General features: G+C 34.8%; 1 protein-coding gene across 1 annotated transcript in view; it reads left to right on the forward strand.

The window, feature by feature from the left end:
* The window catches only part of LOC125247569 (NACHT, LRR and PYD domains-containing protein 12-like), a 55,609-nt gene extending 41,047 nt beyond the window's left edge, over positions 1–14,562 (forward strand). The window contains exon 5 of the mRNA XM_048158934.1: positions 12,009–14,562. Within this exon, the coding sequence (XP_048014891.1) occupies positions 12,009–12,526 (518 nt within the window). The 3' untranslated portion in view covers positions 12,527–14,562. The remainder of the gene's footprint in view (positions 1–12,008) is intronic.
* Positions 14,563–16,001: the final 1,439 nt, after the last annotated feature.

Raw genomic sequence — 16,001 nt, forward strand, 5'->3', positions numbered from 1 at the left:
TTATCAGGTTAGTGATTATATTAAACAAATGGATACTGGTCCCCTGTTAGATGGTGTGAAATGATCTGGTTGCTTTGCCAGTTCTTCATTTTCATTCATTTTGACCTTAAAAATCTTTTTACAGTGTATTTTAATAACAAGAATAGGTGTTTTAGTGTTTTTATGAACATTGCTGCTACATTCAAAGATATACAGAATACAAAATATTGCTAAATATAAAGGTATAAATATAAAAATATTATTTAACATCACTGAACCAACCTACCAATTTCAACAAAACTAGGTTTTATGGATTAAATCAAGCAGAAATAGCTCTTTAAGGTAACAATTGCAGGTCATCACTTTATACAGTGAAATTTGATTTGATTAAACATGCCTTTGGTCCCCTGTTTGATGGTAAATTGCGACATCTGTTTGGTTGCTTTGCCATTTCTTTCCATCACAAACACACTCAGATCTCAAAATTTTATGTTAACTCTCTGCATTACTGCCAAATTGTCAGATATCTCAATTAAATTATGTGAACTTAACTGACACTTTAGCTGAACCAACTGAAGATTTTCAATGCAGGAATCATCATAAAACTGAGTTTTGTCCTTTAAAATCGTTCTACTGCGATGAACATTATGAACATTGCTATTACATTCAGAGATAGTCAGAATATGAAATATTGCTAAATATAAAGGCAACCAAGCAGGTGTCACTTTACCATCTAACAGGGGACTAGTGTCCTTTTGTGTAATGAAATCAATATAACATGCACATTTTGCTGCTGCTTAACTTCACCATGTACACTTTAACTTGTGTGAAAATGGGCATGGAATGGTGAATAAAAAATGGTAACCTATTATGGTAACCTGTTATTATAATGGTGAATTAGCTAATTTTGTTGATGTCAATTATTAAACCTTACTGAACCAACCTGAATACTTTAATTTATAACAACAAAACAAAGTTTTATGGGTTAAATCAAGCAGAAATAGCTCTTTGAAGTAATACCACTTTATACAGTGAATATTGATTCAATTAAACAAAATGCCTTTGGTCCCCTGTTTGATGGTAAATTGTGACATCTGTTTGGTTGCTTTGCCATTTCTTACCATTTACCATCACAAACACACTGTAAAGATTTTGGAGGTCAGATCTCAAAATTTTATGTTGACTTAATTGAAATATATGAAGTATGGATGTTTTTTAGGTGGTTAATCTGCATTTGAAAGTTTGAAAGGGTTTTAAATCTAGCTAATCAAGTAAAACTACTCAAAACTACTTCATGTTTACATTAGTGTACAAAATTATTTCTTTATTAAGTTTTAAGTTTCCCCTTTTGTATAGATGATGAAAATGATGAAAGACTGACATGTAACTGTTCAGCTACACCTAATAGTTTTGATAGTATTTCATTTTTTTTAAGATTTGGAATATATTTCAATATGATACTACTGTAGAAGTGTTGCAAATTTTTGTCTAAATAATAACTGTGCGAATAATTATGAAATGTGTCCTATAGTGATTGAAAAAACTGTAATAGCAGCTGTAAATGTGGCCTTATTTATCTTTCAAAATTAGTGTTAAACACATTTACACAAACACATGTAGATGGTCAAAGTATCACTGCCTCTATAGGATCGTTCACACCACCAATGAGTGACTAAAGACACAGAATGATAATATGCAGTGAGAAAGTCGCAGATACTAAAAACTTAATGAGTTAAACTCTTTTTTTAAAGATATAATTTAAAACCGTGGTCTAAAGATTGAATGATTTGGCCATAACTCATTATTATCCTTGATATTCTAAACATAGGTAATTTCGTGTGTATTTAGAATTGAGCTTGCGGCACTAACCCCCACTGACAATTTACATTTCAATAGGCTTCAAAAACCAGTTTTGTCACAGGTGAGGTACAGGCCAAAAGAGCTTACTAAGTACAAATACTTTTACCAATGTCTAAGAATCTGTGGAACTTCACAAATAAACTGAAGAAGATTCTGGGATTTACCCAAATTAAATTAAAAAACAGTTTTACCACCGCTAGGATGCATTTCTGTTTAGGATAACTGAGTGAAGAGTTTTGAAAAATTACCTAACCAGCTTCACAGAAGTTAATTTCACATTCAAAATGCACTAAACAGAAGTTAATTTCACATTCAAAATGCACTAAAACTACCAAAAACACTTAATTTATGTCTCAATTCTTCACAAGACTAGCAAAAGTCCCCCCCCAACAAACACACTTTGTCACTCATAAAACAAAACAACAACAACAAAACAGGAGCATTACACAATGTTTTCTTTTGTACTTCTTTACAAAACAAAAATAACATTATCTACTGTTTATAATTCACAGTAGTTTATGTTACATAATCCATGTTAAACTAGATGGTGATGAAACAAAGACTAAAGCCCTATTCGGACGGGACTAGTTCACAGGGGGACGTTAGAGAAATTTCTGTTTCACAGACGTACTTTGAGATTTTAATCCCGTCCGAATCTGCCATGTCTGTCTTTTTCTCACACGACCTCTGTAAAAATTCCAGAGCAAATTACCTACTGTTTTCGTCAAACTCGGCGGTCCTCAGAGAAATCTAATCCCGTCCGAATGCGAATGTCTGTGATTTCCGAAAATGTTTTTTCCAAAACGCTTTTTCTTGTGTCTTTTGGTCAACGTGAACTACCGTACAATCTCTCGCTATCGCGCCGGTATTCAAGTTTCTGCTTTTTGTGCACCGATAATGGATGTAGATGTGTTTGGTACACTGCGAAGAAATAAAAAAAAGTAAATCAACAAGAAGAGCCAAATCACGTAAACTGTTAAGACTGGCTACTGTAATATCAGTTTCAGGTAAGATTACTTTCATTTCTGCACTTAATTACATAACGTGTAAATTATATAAGTTAAAACTTTTTATTCCAGTGGGTTTATTATAAGAACCCAGTTCTATTAAATCATGATGATAAATGTATGTTTAGTTCATATGACCATACGCAATCCACGCATTCTGAACACGTGATCTTCTGAAATTCCCACATGTAAAACACAGACACTCCTACCTCGGTAATAAACACGGAGATGTTAGTCCCGTCCGAATCCGTACATAAAATCACAGACGTAGGTTGATAAGAATTGTTACTCAGACGTCGTTTGGAAAACTAGTCCCGTCCGAATAGGGCTTATCACTTGTGTAGGTGTTCAGCTTACATATAATTATTTTGATTGTATTTGTTGTTTTTTAGATTCAGAACATATATCAATATGGTGTTACTGTAGAAATGTAGCAAATTTCAGTCTTACTCGTTTTTGTGTTGTGTTAGGTCTTGAACTTATGTTGAACAGTTTTGTAAAGAGTATGTAAGCATGTGTAAACTGGCCTGTATAGAACATGCTTTGGTGATGTTTGTGTCTAAGTGAGAAATGAATTGCATGTTACATGACAAAAAGTTATTTGTCATGTAACAAACTGCAGTGAATTATAAACAGTAAAAAGTGTCAATCTTGTTTTGTAAAGAAATTTTACCAAAAAAATACATTGTGTAATGCTCCTGTTTTTTGATAAAGTGACAAAGTGTGTTTGTTGGGGGAAACCTTTTCTAGTCTTGTGAAGAATGACATGATTTGACACATAAATTAAGTATTTTAGTAGTTTTAGTGGATTTTGAATTTGAGATTAACTGTTGTGAAGCTGAAAGAAATATGTCCTAGCGGTGGTAAAAAAAAAATTAATTTAATTTGGGTAAATCCCAGCACCTTCTCTTGTTTATTTGAGAAGTTCCACAGGTTCTTCTACATTGGTAATAGTATTGGTAGTTAGTGAGCTTGTTTGTCTGTACCTCACCAGTGATAAACTGGCCCTTTTGAAACCTAGTGTATTGAAATGTAAAGCGGGGGTAGCGGGGGCAGTGGGGGTAGTGCACTCAACACAATCCAAACCCAATCCTGAATACACATGAAATTACCTATCTTAAAATATCAAGGATGAGTTATGGCCAAATCATTAAATTTTTTTGACTACAGTTTTAAATGGTCTTTTAAACAAAGAAAGTTTGCTCATTATTTTTTTTTGTTTTGTCTGTGTGAATTTCTCACTGCATCCAAACCTGTAAGTTGATTTGGAGCTTTTTCAAAAATTATCTATGCTATCATGTCTGCTATTTCATAAAGAAACCTTGCTGCCATTTATGCAGCACTGTAACACTACAGAATTTATAGTGTCTTATTCACCCAGTACACCAAACCAACTTTTTAGCTTCACAGCGATTAATTTCATATTCAAAATGCACTAAAACTACCAAAACACATAATTTCTCAAATCAAGTCATTTTTCAAGAACACTAGCAAGGGTTTCACTCAACAAACACACTGTGTCACTCATAAAACACTATCGACAGGCATTATACAATATTTGTTTGCTATTTTCTGCTGTTCAGAATTCACTGCAATTTTTTACATGATGTTACAGTAAAATTGTTCCTCCTAGGTTTCCCGTTGTGTATAGACAGTGACTTAAGAAAATTTTCTAGCCATAAATGTTTTTTTCTGGCCATGAAACTGTTTTTGCCAAAACAAGCAGTAATGACACCAACATTTTAGACACCAGAGAAGATTTAAAATTCTCTATTTCAATTTCAAGACCACATCTAAAACCACAAGCCTAATTGATATAGATGTAAAACATTAAAGACAAGTAAACAGTCAGTAATAAAATTATTATCCAAATGATACAAATAAAATGAACCGTCCTTTTCAGGTTTTTCAGGTAGGTCTAACAGTAGTTTTCAGATACAGGAATTAAATAAAGTAAGGAAATGTAATATAACACTGCATAGCCTTTACTGTAAATTAAACATCTTTATTAATGAATACTTATTAAAGTTACAAAAGTTATTCAGTCAACAGAAGTGAGGGATAATTTTCTTTTGCCTTTGTTGTTTGATTAACATTAAAAACACAGACAATACATGGATCTAAGATACTGATACTATATATTAAGACCTAACCAACTATGTTTACTGGGATACTCACTATTTTTTGACATATTTTTTATTAATCTGTCCACTTAAGAGCAAAATGTCATGCAAGACAGCTCAGAGATACTGATTTTTGGGCATGCGCTTGTTTGCGCACACAAAACTTTTCTCACAGCACACAAAATGAGCTCCCTTTTGTGCCTTCTTGCACTTGAAGATTTAAATGGTCAAGGCTTAAACTCTCTTGATGATGCAGCGCTGACCCATCAACTGTCCCAATCGTTGTTTGTTTGTTCATGTTCATGCTTTGTTAGAATTCATAAAAATGCTACCAGCCAACTGGCGTGTGACACCGTTTTATACGCTCGCCAACGCCAATTTTTACTCACATTTGGCGGTTGGGCAAGTATTAATATTAGGCCTTGTCTATATGTACATGCTTTTTTTCAAAACTGTTCAACTTAGGTTCAAACCCGAACATAATATTACATTAAATAAGACATCAGTTTGATATATTTCTTTAGTAATATCATACTGAAATATATTTTCAGAATCTAAAAAATGATCTATCAAAATACTATCAAAATAATTAGATGTTGCTGAACATCAGTGATAATGTACTCATGTCCTCAGTGATAATCTGATAATATTTAGTTTATCTAGTTGTCATAAAACCAGACAATACATAAAGCCTGCTGTTTAAAAATCTAAATTCTAAGTTTTATGTTGATTATTGCATCCAAGTCTTAAACAGTTGGCTCAAATTAAATTAACCCTCTACCGCATAGTGTTGCCATATGGCAACATACTCTTTGTGTTCATTTCCTTGCCACTATCTCTTTAAGAGAACATTCTTGTTTTTTTGTTGGTAAGAGAAGACCTTAGTTTAGCCAATGATGTGCTTTGGTTAAGTCACATGACATGCAATTTTTTCTGTGGCACGATTTTCTGACAGACTGCCGACTCTTGTCGGTAGTTGCTGAAAGCAAACTAAAATGTCAGTAACAAACAAGGACCCGCCCATGTCACATTCACAAAATTGTTAACATCATCTCAGGTAAGTTATGATGACATATTCACCACTCAAAAAAGTTTATGAAATTAGTTTCTGGTAAATCGATAAAATGTCTGTGTTGCCATATGGCAACACTGCGCAATAATGGAATGATTTTATTATAATAGATTAGCTAGCTAGCAAAGGCCAGCTGCAGTCTGTTAATATGTAACAATAAATTATTGTTAAATTATTAAATAAAACATTAATGCTAGTGATATAATGTTGATTAGTCGTATGTTAAGGACTGCCGTGGCATTTGTATTATGGATTAAATCAACATCAAAGACCTGCAACCACAGCCAGTACTACTGGCCCAGACCTACCACTGTCCTACCATGGTGTCTCAAAAAGGCAGGTGCAAGTGGATGTAAATGTATTGTTAGGGTGAAATGCACCAAATATGATGTGTACCTGTGTCTCACCTCTGAAAAAAAATGCTTTTTAAAGTTTTGTACAGAAAAAAGGTGAAGTTTCAAGGATTATGGGGGATTTATGTTCATAACCTTCCTCTCATAAGATTGCGTAATGTTTTTGGTTTTATGTCAGTGTTTTATGATACATGATGAACAGTATTAGACTTGTTATTAACTGTCTATATTTGCAATTTAAACGTAATGAAATTCAAAGAATATAAAGCATTATTCTGCAAAAGGAGAATAGAATAAATAAAAGCACAAGATGTTGGAAAATAAGTATAAGGTGATGTTTATATTTACTGCTAAAGCTTATAATAGCACCAATTGATTCAATACGAACAACATTTCTGAGGAAAAATATTAACTATATACACTTACACTTATTCTAATTTACTTCCACTATTGTACGTTGTTGCCATATGGTCATAAAGTACCTTAAAATAATATTTTTTTCCAAATTTTTTTTACAGCACTTTAAGTTAAGCCATTCTAAGAAAAGAAAAAGAGTCAAATATTTTTTTTTATAGATTTATCATAATGTGTGCCGTAGAGGGTTAAATTTTAAAGTTGATCTGAAACTAAAAGTTAATGAGCCAACTGACAATTTTGCAGCAATGCTGAAGTCAATATAAAATTTGGAGATCTGACCTCCAAAATCTTTACAGTGTGTTTGTGATGTCAAGAAATGACAAAACAACCATCGCACTTTACCATCTAACAGGGGACTCTAACAGAGTCAATTTGTTTAACAGAATGACTGTTCATTATATAAAGTGATGACCTGCAATTGTTACCTTAAAGTGCTATTTCTGCTTGATTTAACCCCTAAAACTTTGTTTTGTTGGTATATACTGATGTTTGTTCATTGGTTTATTGACCACGGTTAGTTTGTTGATGTTAAATAATATTTTGATGTGAAAAAAAAAAGTTAGTTTACCTTTTTAGGTTATCATTTTTTATTCATCATTCTATGCCCAATTCCACACAAGTTAAAGTGTACATGGTGAAGTTCAGAAGCAGCAGCATGTGCATGTTATAGTGATTTCACTACACAAAAGGACACTGGTCCAACCCCTGTTTGGTTGCCTTTACAACCTTTATATCCTTGCCCTTATTTTGGATCAAAATTCAGTTTTATGTTGATTTCATTGAAAATCCTCAGTTGGATCCTCAGAAAAAAAAAAAAAGTTCATATTAGGGATGACCATAATTAAACTACAGTAAGACTTTTGACCAATTAATACCTGTAGTAAACAATTTAAGTAATTTTTAAAGTAATATGCTACACATATCAGTCAAAATTGTGTTTTTTAAGAGGAAAAAAAGATAAGTTGTCTATGTTATTTTAACATTCAGAAATGTAAAATATGTATCATTTACAAATGAACACCAAACAATATGCTATTTTATAAAATAAAAAAGAAAATGTGCTGCTTTATGCTGCTATTTGCACATGCAAAACTAAACTTGTGGTATTTTAATGGGTCACAGACACTTATCCATTATAATTTAATTATAATTTAACCTTCTAATCTTTTCGGTTAACAAATAATGATCAGTTAAAGGGCATCGGCTGTCAGTCAGGAAAAAAAAACATCCAAAATGAACATCCCTACTTCATTTCAATTGTCAAAAAAAAATGTTGAAATCTGAACTCCAAAATCTTTACAGAGTATTTGTGATGGTATAAAATGCTGAAGCAATGAAACAGATGTCGCAATGCACAATCTAACAGGGGTCCAAAGGCATTTTGTTTAATCATATCAATATTCACTGTATAAAGTGGTCACCTGCAATTGTTACATTAAAGAGCTATTTCTGCTTGATTTAACCGATAAAACTTTGTTTTGTTGTTATAAATGAATGAATTCAGGTTGGTTCAGCAAGTTTAGTAACTGACTTAACAAAATTAATTAATTTCCCAATAACAGGTTACCATATTTTTTTATTCATAGTTCCGTGCCCGTTTTCACACAAGTTAAAGTGTACATGGTAAAGTTAAGCAGCAGCAACATGTGCATGCTATAGTGATATCATTACACAAAAGGACACTGGTCCCCTGTTAGATGGTAATGTTTGACACCTATTTGGTTGCCTTTACATTTAGCAATATTTTGTAATCTGATTAGTTCTGTTTGTAACAGTAATGTTCATAATAAAACTAAAACACCAGTTCACAAAATTTAATTGAGATAACTGACAATTTTGCAGCAAGTCAACATACGATTTTGAGATCTGACCTCCAATATCTTTACAGTGTGTTTGTGATGGTAAGAAATGGCAAAACAACCAAACAGATCTGGCAATTTACCATCTAACAGGGGACTAAAGGTTGCCTGGAAAATCCAGCCTCACCACTGTACCAGCGGATGAGTCTGGTCGGCCATCGAATCAATTCGATTTCTAGGGCGGAGCAAATCCGAGCAAACAGGAAGCGGAGTAAACCAATCAGAGAAGGGCAGATATGACGTCAGCAAAGCGACAAGAGAGTTAACAGCGAAAAGTAAATAATTAATGTGTTTTTGGTCATTTAAAACTGAATTCACGGCTGAATAGAACGAACTCTCAGGTCTCCCGTGCGCAGTCTTTGTTGATATTGAAGGGAGGGCAGACTGACCAGACTGATATATCTTGTAGATATATATCAGTCTGGCCTTGCCAGGCAAGACTAAAGGCATTTTGTTTAATCAAATCAATATTCACTGTATAAAATGATGACCCACAACTGTTACCTTAAAGAGCCATTTCTTCTTTTTTTAAAACAAAACTTAGTTTTGTTGGTATAAACTTATGTATTTAGTTTGGTTCATTGATGTTAAATAATATTTTTGACTTGAACAAAATGTTAATTTAGATGTTATTATTTTTATTCATCATTCAATGCCCAATTCCACACAAGCAGAAGTGTTCATGCTAAAGTTAAGCAGCAGCAGCATTTGCATGTGCAGTAGTGATTTCACTACACAAAAGGACACTGGTCCCCTGTTAGATGGTAAAGTACAATTAGCAATATTTCATACTGTTCATACTTACTGTTTACTGTTGTATCCCATATAACTAAATATAGTATATAATAATAATGCTATCCATACAAACCCAGACACTTAAAACAAACTTAAAAGACTTCTATGTCAAGGTCAAAGTTCAAAATTTTAGGTTGACTGTTTTATTGAAATTTTTCAGTTGGTTCAACTAAAGTGCCTTTGTAAAAAAAAAAGACATTCAGTTCACATAATTTGATTAAATCAGCTGAACATTTTCAACGCAACAAGTCGATATAAAATTTTGAATCTTCACCTGATATAGTGTGACACCTATTCAGTTGCTTTGTTTTTTTTTTTGTTTTTTACTTTGGTTGATGACAGTTGTTTAATTTGATACTGGATGAGTATATATTTTGAAATACTATTTAAAATGTCAATTTTAAATTCACGCAACAAGTCGATATAAAATTTTGAATCTTCACCTTATATAGTATGACACCTGTTCAGTTGCTTTGTTTTTTGTTTTGTTTTTTACTTTGGTTGATGACAGTTGTGTTTAATTTTATACTGGATGAGTATATATTTTGAAATACTGTTTAAAATGTCAATTTTAAATAAAATTTAATATTAATGTAATGCAAAGTTTGAAACTAGTAAGTTTTAGGCTTTTCCCCCCTTTTCTTTTACAAGGTCCCAGTTTGCAAATGTGTTAAGCCGAGTTCAGACTGCACGATTTTCAAAGTAGTCGGGTCACTGTTCTTTTCACACTGCATGACTATCTTGGCCAGCATTCAGTCACTGCTGTGTTCAAACTGCACGATGGATCGGCGACAGAGGGTTTCACACTGCATGACTTTACAATAGGAAGAATCACCGACAACTCTGTCTGGCACGCAAACTACGTTTCACAACCAAACACGCGCGAGACGTGACAAGGAAACAACGCGGGCAAGACCAGAGTTCTCACGTGAGACTGGCCCTGCGTCTCAAACAGCTCCCTAGCTCCCTAGGTCGTGAATCAGTATATAATGAAAGTGAATGTGGCTGATACCCTGATCAGTGCCCTGACTACTGAACTAGGGAGCTGATTGAACACACGGTGGGATTATTATTAAAAATAGTAGCCCGCATGAAGCTTGAAATACGAATTGCCTGTGCACTGATTTGCAACGAAAACAATACAAAGAAAAAAATATGGAGCAAATGTTTGGGGAGACGCGAAGAACAAGGATTGTGTGTTCTGCAATGACAGTTGGAGCTAAATAAATAACTTTTCAATGTGCTGCTGTTGCGGATGGTCAAGCAAATGTTTGTGCTTTGTTTTTGTTTGATAGAATTGTAATGTTTATGTGAATGAAGCCATGCTTGCTGATATTGTGGTCTATAACTCCTCCCCGAACTCCCCGCTGCTCTGTATCTTGCTCTCTCATTGGCTGTCAGTCATCGCCGATGTAGTTTTCAGTCAGAACACTTTTCACACAGCAGGATTTTGAATCGTCGACAGGTCCAGATATTTAGCATGCCAAATATCTCACGGGCGTCGGCGACTCGTTGGCGATTCTCTCAGATCGCGTCTTTGCTCATTCACACTGCGTGATTGTCACTCACGTGAACGAGCACCGATTTGCCTGTGATTTCGGGCATTTGTCGGCGATTTCTCAAAACCTGTCGGCGAGCCAAAATCGGGGCTAAAATCGTGCAGTCTGAACTCGGCTTTAGTGGCTAAATTGGTCAAATATTATCCAGATGTAGAACGATGCATAAATGATTTCTATATTAAAAAACATTCAGCATTCTGAAAATTCAGCTTTGCCAACACAAGAATAAATTACATTTTAAAATATTTTCAAATAGAAAACAGTTATTTTAAATTGTTTCACAATATTATTGTGTTTACTGTAATTTTAATTAAATAAATGCAGCCTTGATAAGCAGATGAAACTTTTTTTAAAAACATTAAAAATCTTACAGATCCCAAACTTTTGAACGGTAGTGTATAAGAGATATAAGGATTTTTTTGTAGTATATAATATAGTCAATAATAAAGTGTATAATGTCAATAAAACAGTATACAGCAAATAAAGAAGTAATGTATTAAATAATAACAACTACCCTCTAAACAATGTTTTGTTCCGTATCTCAAGAACCAGTTCCTTAAGCAGCCTGTTAAACAGCAGCTCAGTCTCAGACCCTCTGTAGGACAGCAAGCCATTCAAACAATAGAGGAGTGTGAACGACGTGTGTTTATGGGCCATTGCAGTTCTTGCTCCAGCCTACAGGGGTGCTGCTGAGTATGGGCTTAAACACTCACACACCTGTAGGTCCCCACTTGGTCAAAAATGAAAAAAATTCACCAGAGCGTTTTTTACTTGATTTTAACATGATTAAAGCATGACCAAGTGGGGACCTGAAAAATGTCCCCTCTCTTTGCTCGGTGGTCCCCTGTTCGTGAATGTGTTACGACACCAATGTCCCCTGTTAGATAGGTAGACAAGTACACACACACACACACACACACACACACACACACACTCCTTTAATGATTGTTGCTGTGTAATAAATGCCTCTCTTTCTGTGTTCAGATGCCTGTTATCTCACACTGGATTCAAATACAGCAAACACTGAACTCAGTCTGTCTGAGGAGAACAGAAAGGTGACATACGTGTTTAAGTCTCAGCCATATCCTGATCATCCAGACAGATTTGTGTATTATCCTCAGGTGTTGTGTAGAGAGTGTGTGTATGGACGCTTTTACTGGGAGATTGAGTGGAGTGGGAGTGTGTGCATATCAGCATCATACAAGAGCATCAGCAGGAAGAAACGGGATGATAAGTGTTTGTTTGGACGTAATGATCAGTCCTGGAGTTTGGACTGCTCTCCTTCCAGATGTTCATTCTATCATAATAAGACAGTGACGGATCTCCCTAAAGTGTCCTTCAGAAGTAGAGTAGGAGTGTATGTGGATCAGAGTGCAGGAACTCTGTCCTTCTACAGCGTCTCTGGAGACACAATGAGCCTCATCCACACAGTCCAGACCACATTCACTGAGCCTCTCTATCCTGGGTTTTATGTCTATAATGGATCAGTGAAACTGTGTTGATGTTTCAGTATTGACTGTAGAGAGATTCTACTAATAATCATTTGAGCTGCTTCCCAGCTAACAATTGAAGCAACTGCAGTAATTCAGCAATTAAGTGATTAAGTAAATGATGATTGGGCAATATTGATGAACACCTTTAACTGCTACTACTATAGAGAAGAACAGTTAACCAGTCAGGTAACACTTTCTATAAAGACCATGCTTATAATGAAATATAGCTCCATTTATACTTATTTATAAGTAAGTATTACTATTTTATAAATATAATTATAAAGACTTACCGCATTATAAGAACAGTTATAGTTACGTTTATATTATTTTTTACAATTACTTATAAGTCATGCATTTGCTTTTTCAATGCCCATGCTCATAATCTATTATACACTGATTTATTAATTAGTCAGTCATATGGTTCCCAGAATGTATTATACTACAGTTACAATGACATTTTATTCATATTTATTTCTGTCAACTTAGTGAATATATTGTTATTAATAGCTGTGTTGTGTTTTTATAAATGCTTATTGTAATAATAGTTACTAATCTCTATAAATGCATCATTGTTGGCTTTAAATAAATTTTGGCATTGTTGGCATTTCAAGTTGTATACTAACTTGTAAATGTAACTAATGAACTATAATTATTGTTGTAAAATAATGGGGGGAAAATCAGAAATCATTAATACAAACAGTTGAGAAAAAAGTATCTTTTTTTAAATGTTACATACTAGCAAAACACTGCAACAATATTTTTTAAAGTATAATTCGAAACTGCTATAAGCAATACCATGCATATGGCTGAGGAGATATTTCAATTTCAATTTATTTATAAAGCACAATTAAACACAACGACCGTTGACCAATGTGCTGTACAAAGTAAAAACAACAAAGTCACAGATAAATAACTACAAAACATCAAACCAGGACAACTACATCACCAGTCATATAGTATAAGACAGATCAAATAAAAAAGTTTTTAACTTAGATTTAAAAATGGACAGAGTAGGGGCAGTTCTAATATCAGTAGCAAACTGTTCCAGAGTTTTGGTGCCGCTATGGAAAATGCTTGATCTCCCCTAGTCTTGAGCCTAGATCTAGGAGCCACTAAGTTGCCTCAAGTTGGCAGACCTAAGAGCTCTTGTAGGTTGATGGACTGTCAACAAATCAGAAAGGTAAGATGGTACCCATTTAACGACTTAAAAACTAATAAAAGAACTTTAAAATGTATCCTATAATGCACAGGTAGCCAATGGAGTGACTGGAGGAGAGGAGTTATATGTTCCCGTTTGCAAACTCCTGTCAGGGCTCTGGCAGCAGCATTCTGAACCATCTGAAGGTAATTTATGGAAGACTGACTAATCCCCAAATAAAGAGGATTGCAATAATCAGGCCTTGTGGTGATAAAACCATGTATTACTCTTTCAAAATTTGTAAATGAAAGAAAGGACTTCATTTTTACCAGGGTTCGCAGCTGGTAAAAGCTGGACTTCACAACTTGGTTGACCTGTCTATCAAGCTTTAGGACACTATCCAACACCACGCCCAGGTTTTTCACACATGGCTCATCATAAGGTGCCAGAGCACCAAGATTTACATTAACTGTACCATGTACATCAGAGGGAGTAAACACCATAACCTCAGTTTTACTCTCATTCAAACTTAAAAAATTCAGAGACATCCATGCTTTACCTTCCAAAAGGCAAGCGGCAACCTGTTCTACACCATTCTTATGTTTAAGAGGAAAATATATTTGTGTGTCGTCTGCATAACAATGATAATTTAGGCCATACTTTTCAAAGATAGTACCAAGAAGGGAGCATGTATAGAGAAAATAACATAGGAGCTAATGTGGAGCCCTGAGGAATCCCACAGGTCAATGGTACAGAAGAAGATCGAAATTTACCAATATTGAGAGAAAAACTCCTGTTTGTCAGGTAAGACTGAAACCAATGTAAGGCTGAACCTCTGATGCCCACTATCTGTTCTAAATGGGACAGCAGAACATTATGGTCTACTATGTCAAAAGAAGCACTTAAGTCTAAGAGTACCAATGCTACTGCATCTCCAGAGTCAGTGGCTAGAAAGATGTCATTAAGCACTTTTAAAAGAGCTGTTTCAGTGGAGTGAAATTTTCTGAAACCTGATTGAAATATATAAAAAAAATTTGTATTCTGCTAGGAACCTTTGGAGCTGACACAAAACTACTTTATCTAAAAATTTTCTTAAAAATGAAATTTGATAAATTAGAGGAATCTAAATTAGGCCTCTCAAGTCTGGGTTGAACTGAGGCATGTTTCAGATATTCAGGAACGACTCCTAACTCAAGGCATTTGTTTATAAAATTTAAGGTCGTCGGACCCATTACATTAAACACTTTTTTTAAATAACCGCGCAGGGATTATATCTAAAGGTGAACCTGTAGGTTTGAGCTGCTTCACAATGTCATTTAGAAAAGACATTGAAATAGGTGTAAACTGACTAAGCACTCCTATATATTTTAACTGACCTGCAGGATCACCAACGGCCGATTTGATGTTATGTCTAATTCCAGAAATCGTATCTATAAAAAACTGGCAGAACAGCTCACACATAGCTACTGACTCTGTTGGCTAGGTACATACAACAGGGTTTAGTACAGCATTAATAATATTAAAAAGTATTTTTGGATTATCATGATTCTTGTCTATAAGAGTAGAAAAATAGTCTGATTTGGCCACTCTCACTGCATATTGATACTTAAAACTGGAGTCCATAAGCATCTCATCAGAGATCTGAAGTTTGTCCTTTTTCCATTTCCTCTCGGCCCTCCTACAGGCCTGTCTTGGTGTCCAAGTGGTATTATTCACCCATGGCTCGGGGGGTGACTTCTGGTGTTTAGTCCTCAGTGGAGCGACATCATCTAAAATTGTACTGCAAGCAGAATTAAAATTGTAGTGCAGTTCGTCCGGGCTGAGCTCTGGTGAAGAAAGATCAGGAGAATGGGAAAGCTCCTCAAACACTGAAGAAAAAGTAGCAGAGGTAGCAGCTGTGATGCTCCTCACCACGTGGGCCATTGTATGGGGTTTCATAGTTGGGGTTTCAGTGTGTTTTTCCATAGTATGGGGTTTCAGTGCCAGTGGCATATTAAAGATAATAGGATTATGGTCGGAAAAGCTATGATCGCATATCTCAATGTCACCCAACAAGATTCCATGGGACAATATAAGATCGAGGAGGTGTCCCTGTATATGTGTAGGTCCTGTAACCAGCTGCACCAAGTAAAAGCTTCTGCTAGGTTGATGAAGTCTTTAGCAAGTGAATTTTGGGGGCAGCATATCTTGATATTAAAATCCCCAATAATTAAAAATCTTTCAAAATTCAGGATAATGCCCCCCAAAAAAATCACAAAATCTTTATGTGGCTTTGGAGGCCTATAGACCACAGCAACAGCTAGTGGAGTGTCAGAGTCCAGCACAAGCAACTGCAGTTCAAAGCTG

This window comes from Megalobrama amblycephala, linkage group LG15, assembly GCF_018812025.1.
Source record: "Megalobrama amblycephala isolate DHTTF-2021 linkage group LG15, ASM1881202v1, whole genome shotgun sequence".
Classification (NCBI taxonomy): Eukaryota; Metazoa; Chordata; class Actinopteri; order Cypriniformes; family Xenocyprididae; genus Megalobrama; species Megalobrama amblycephala.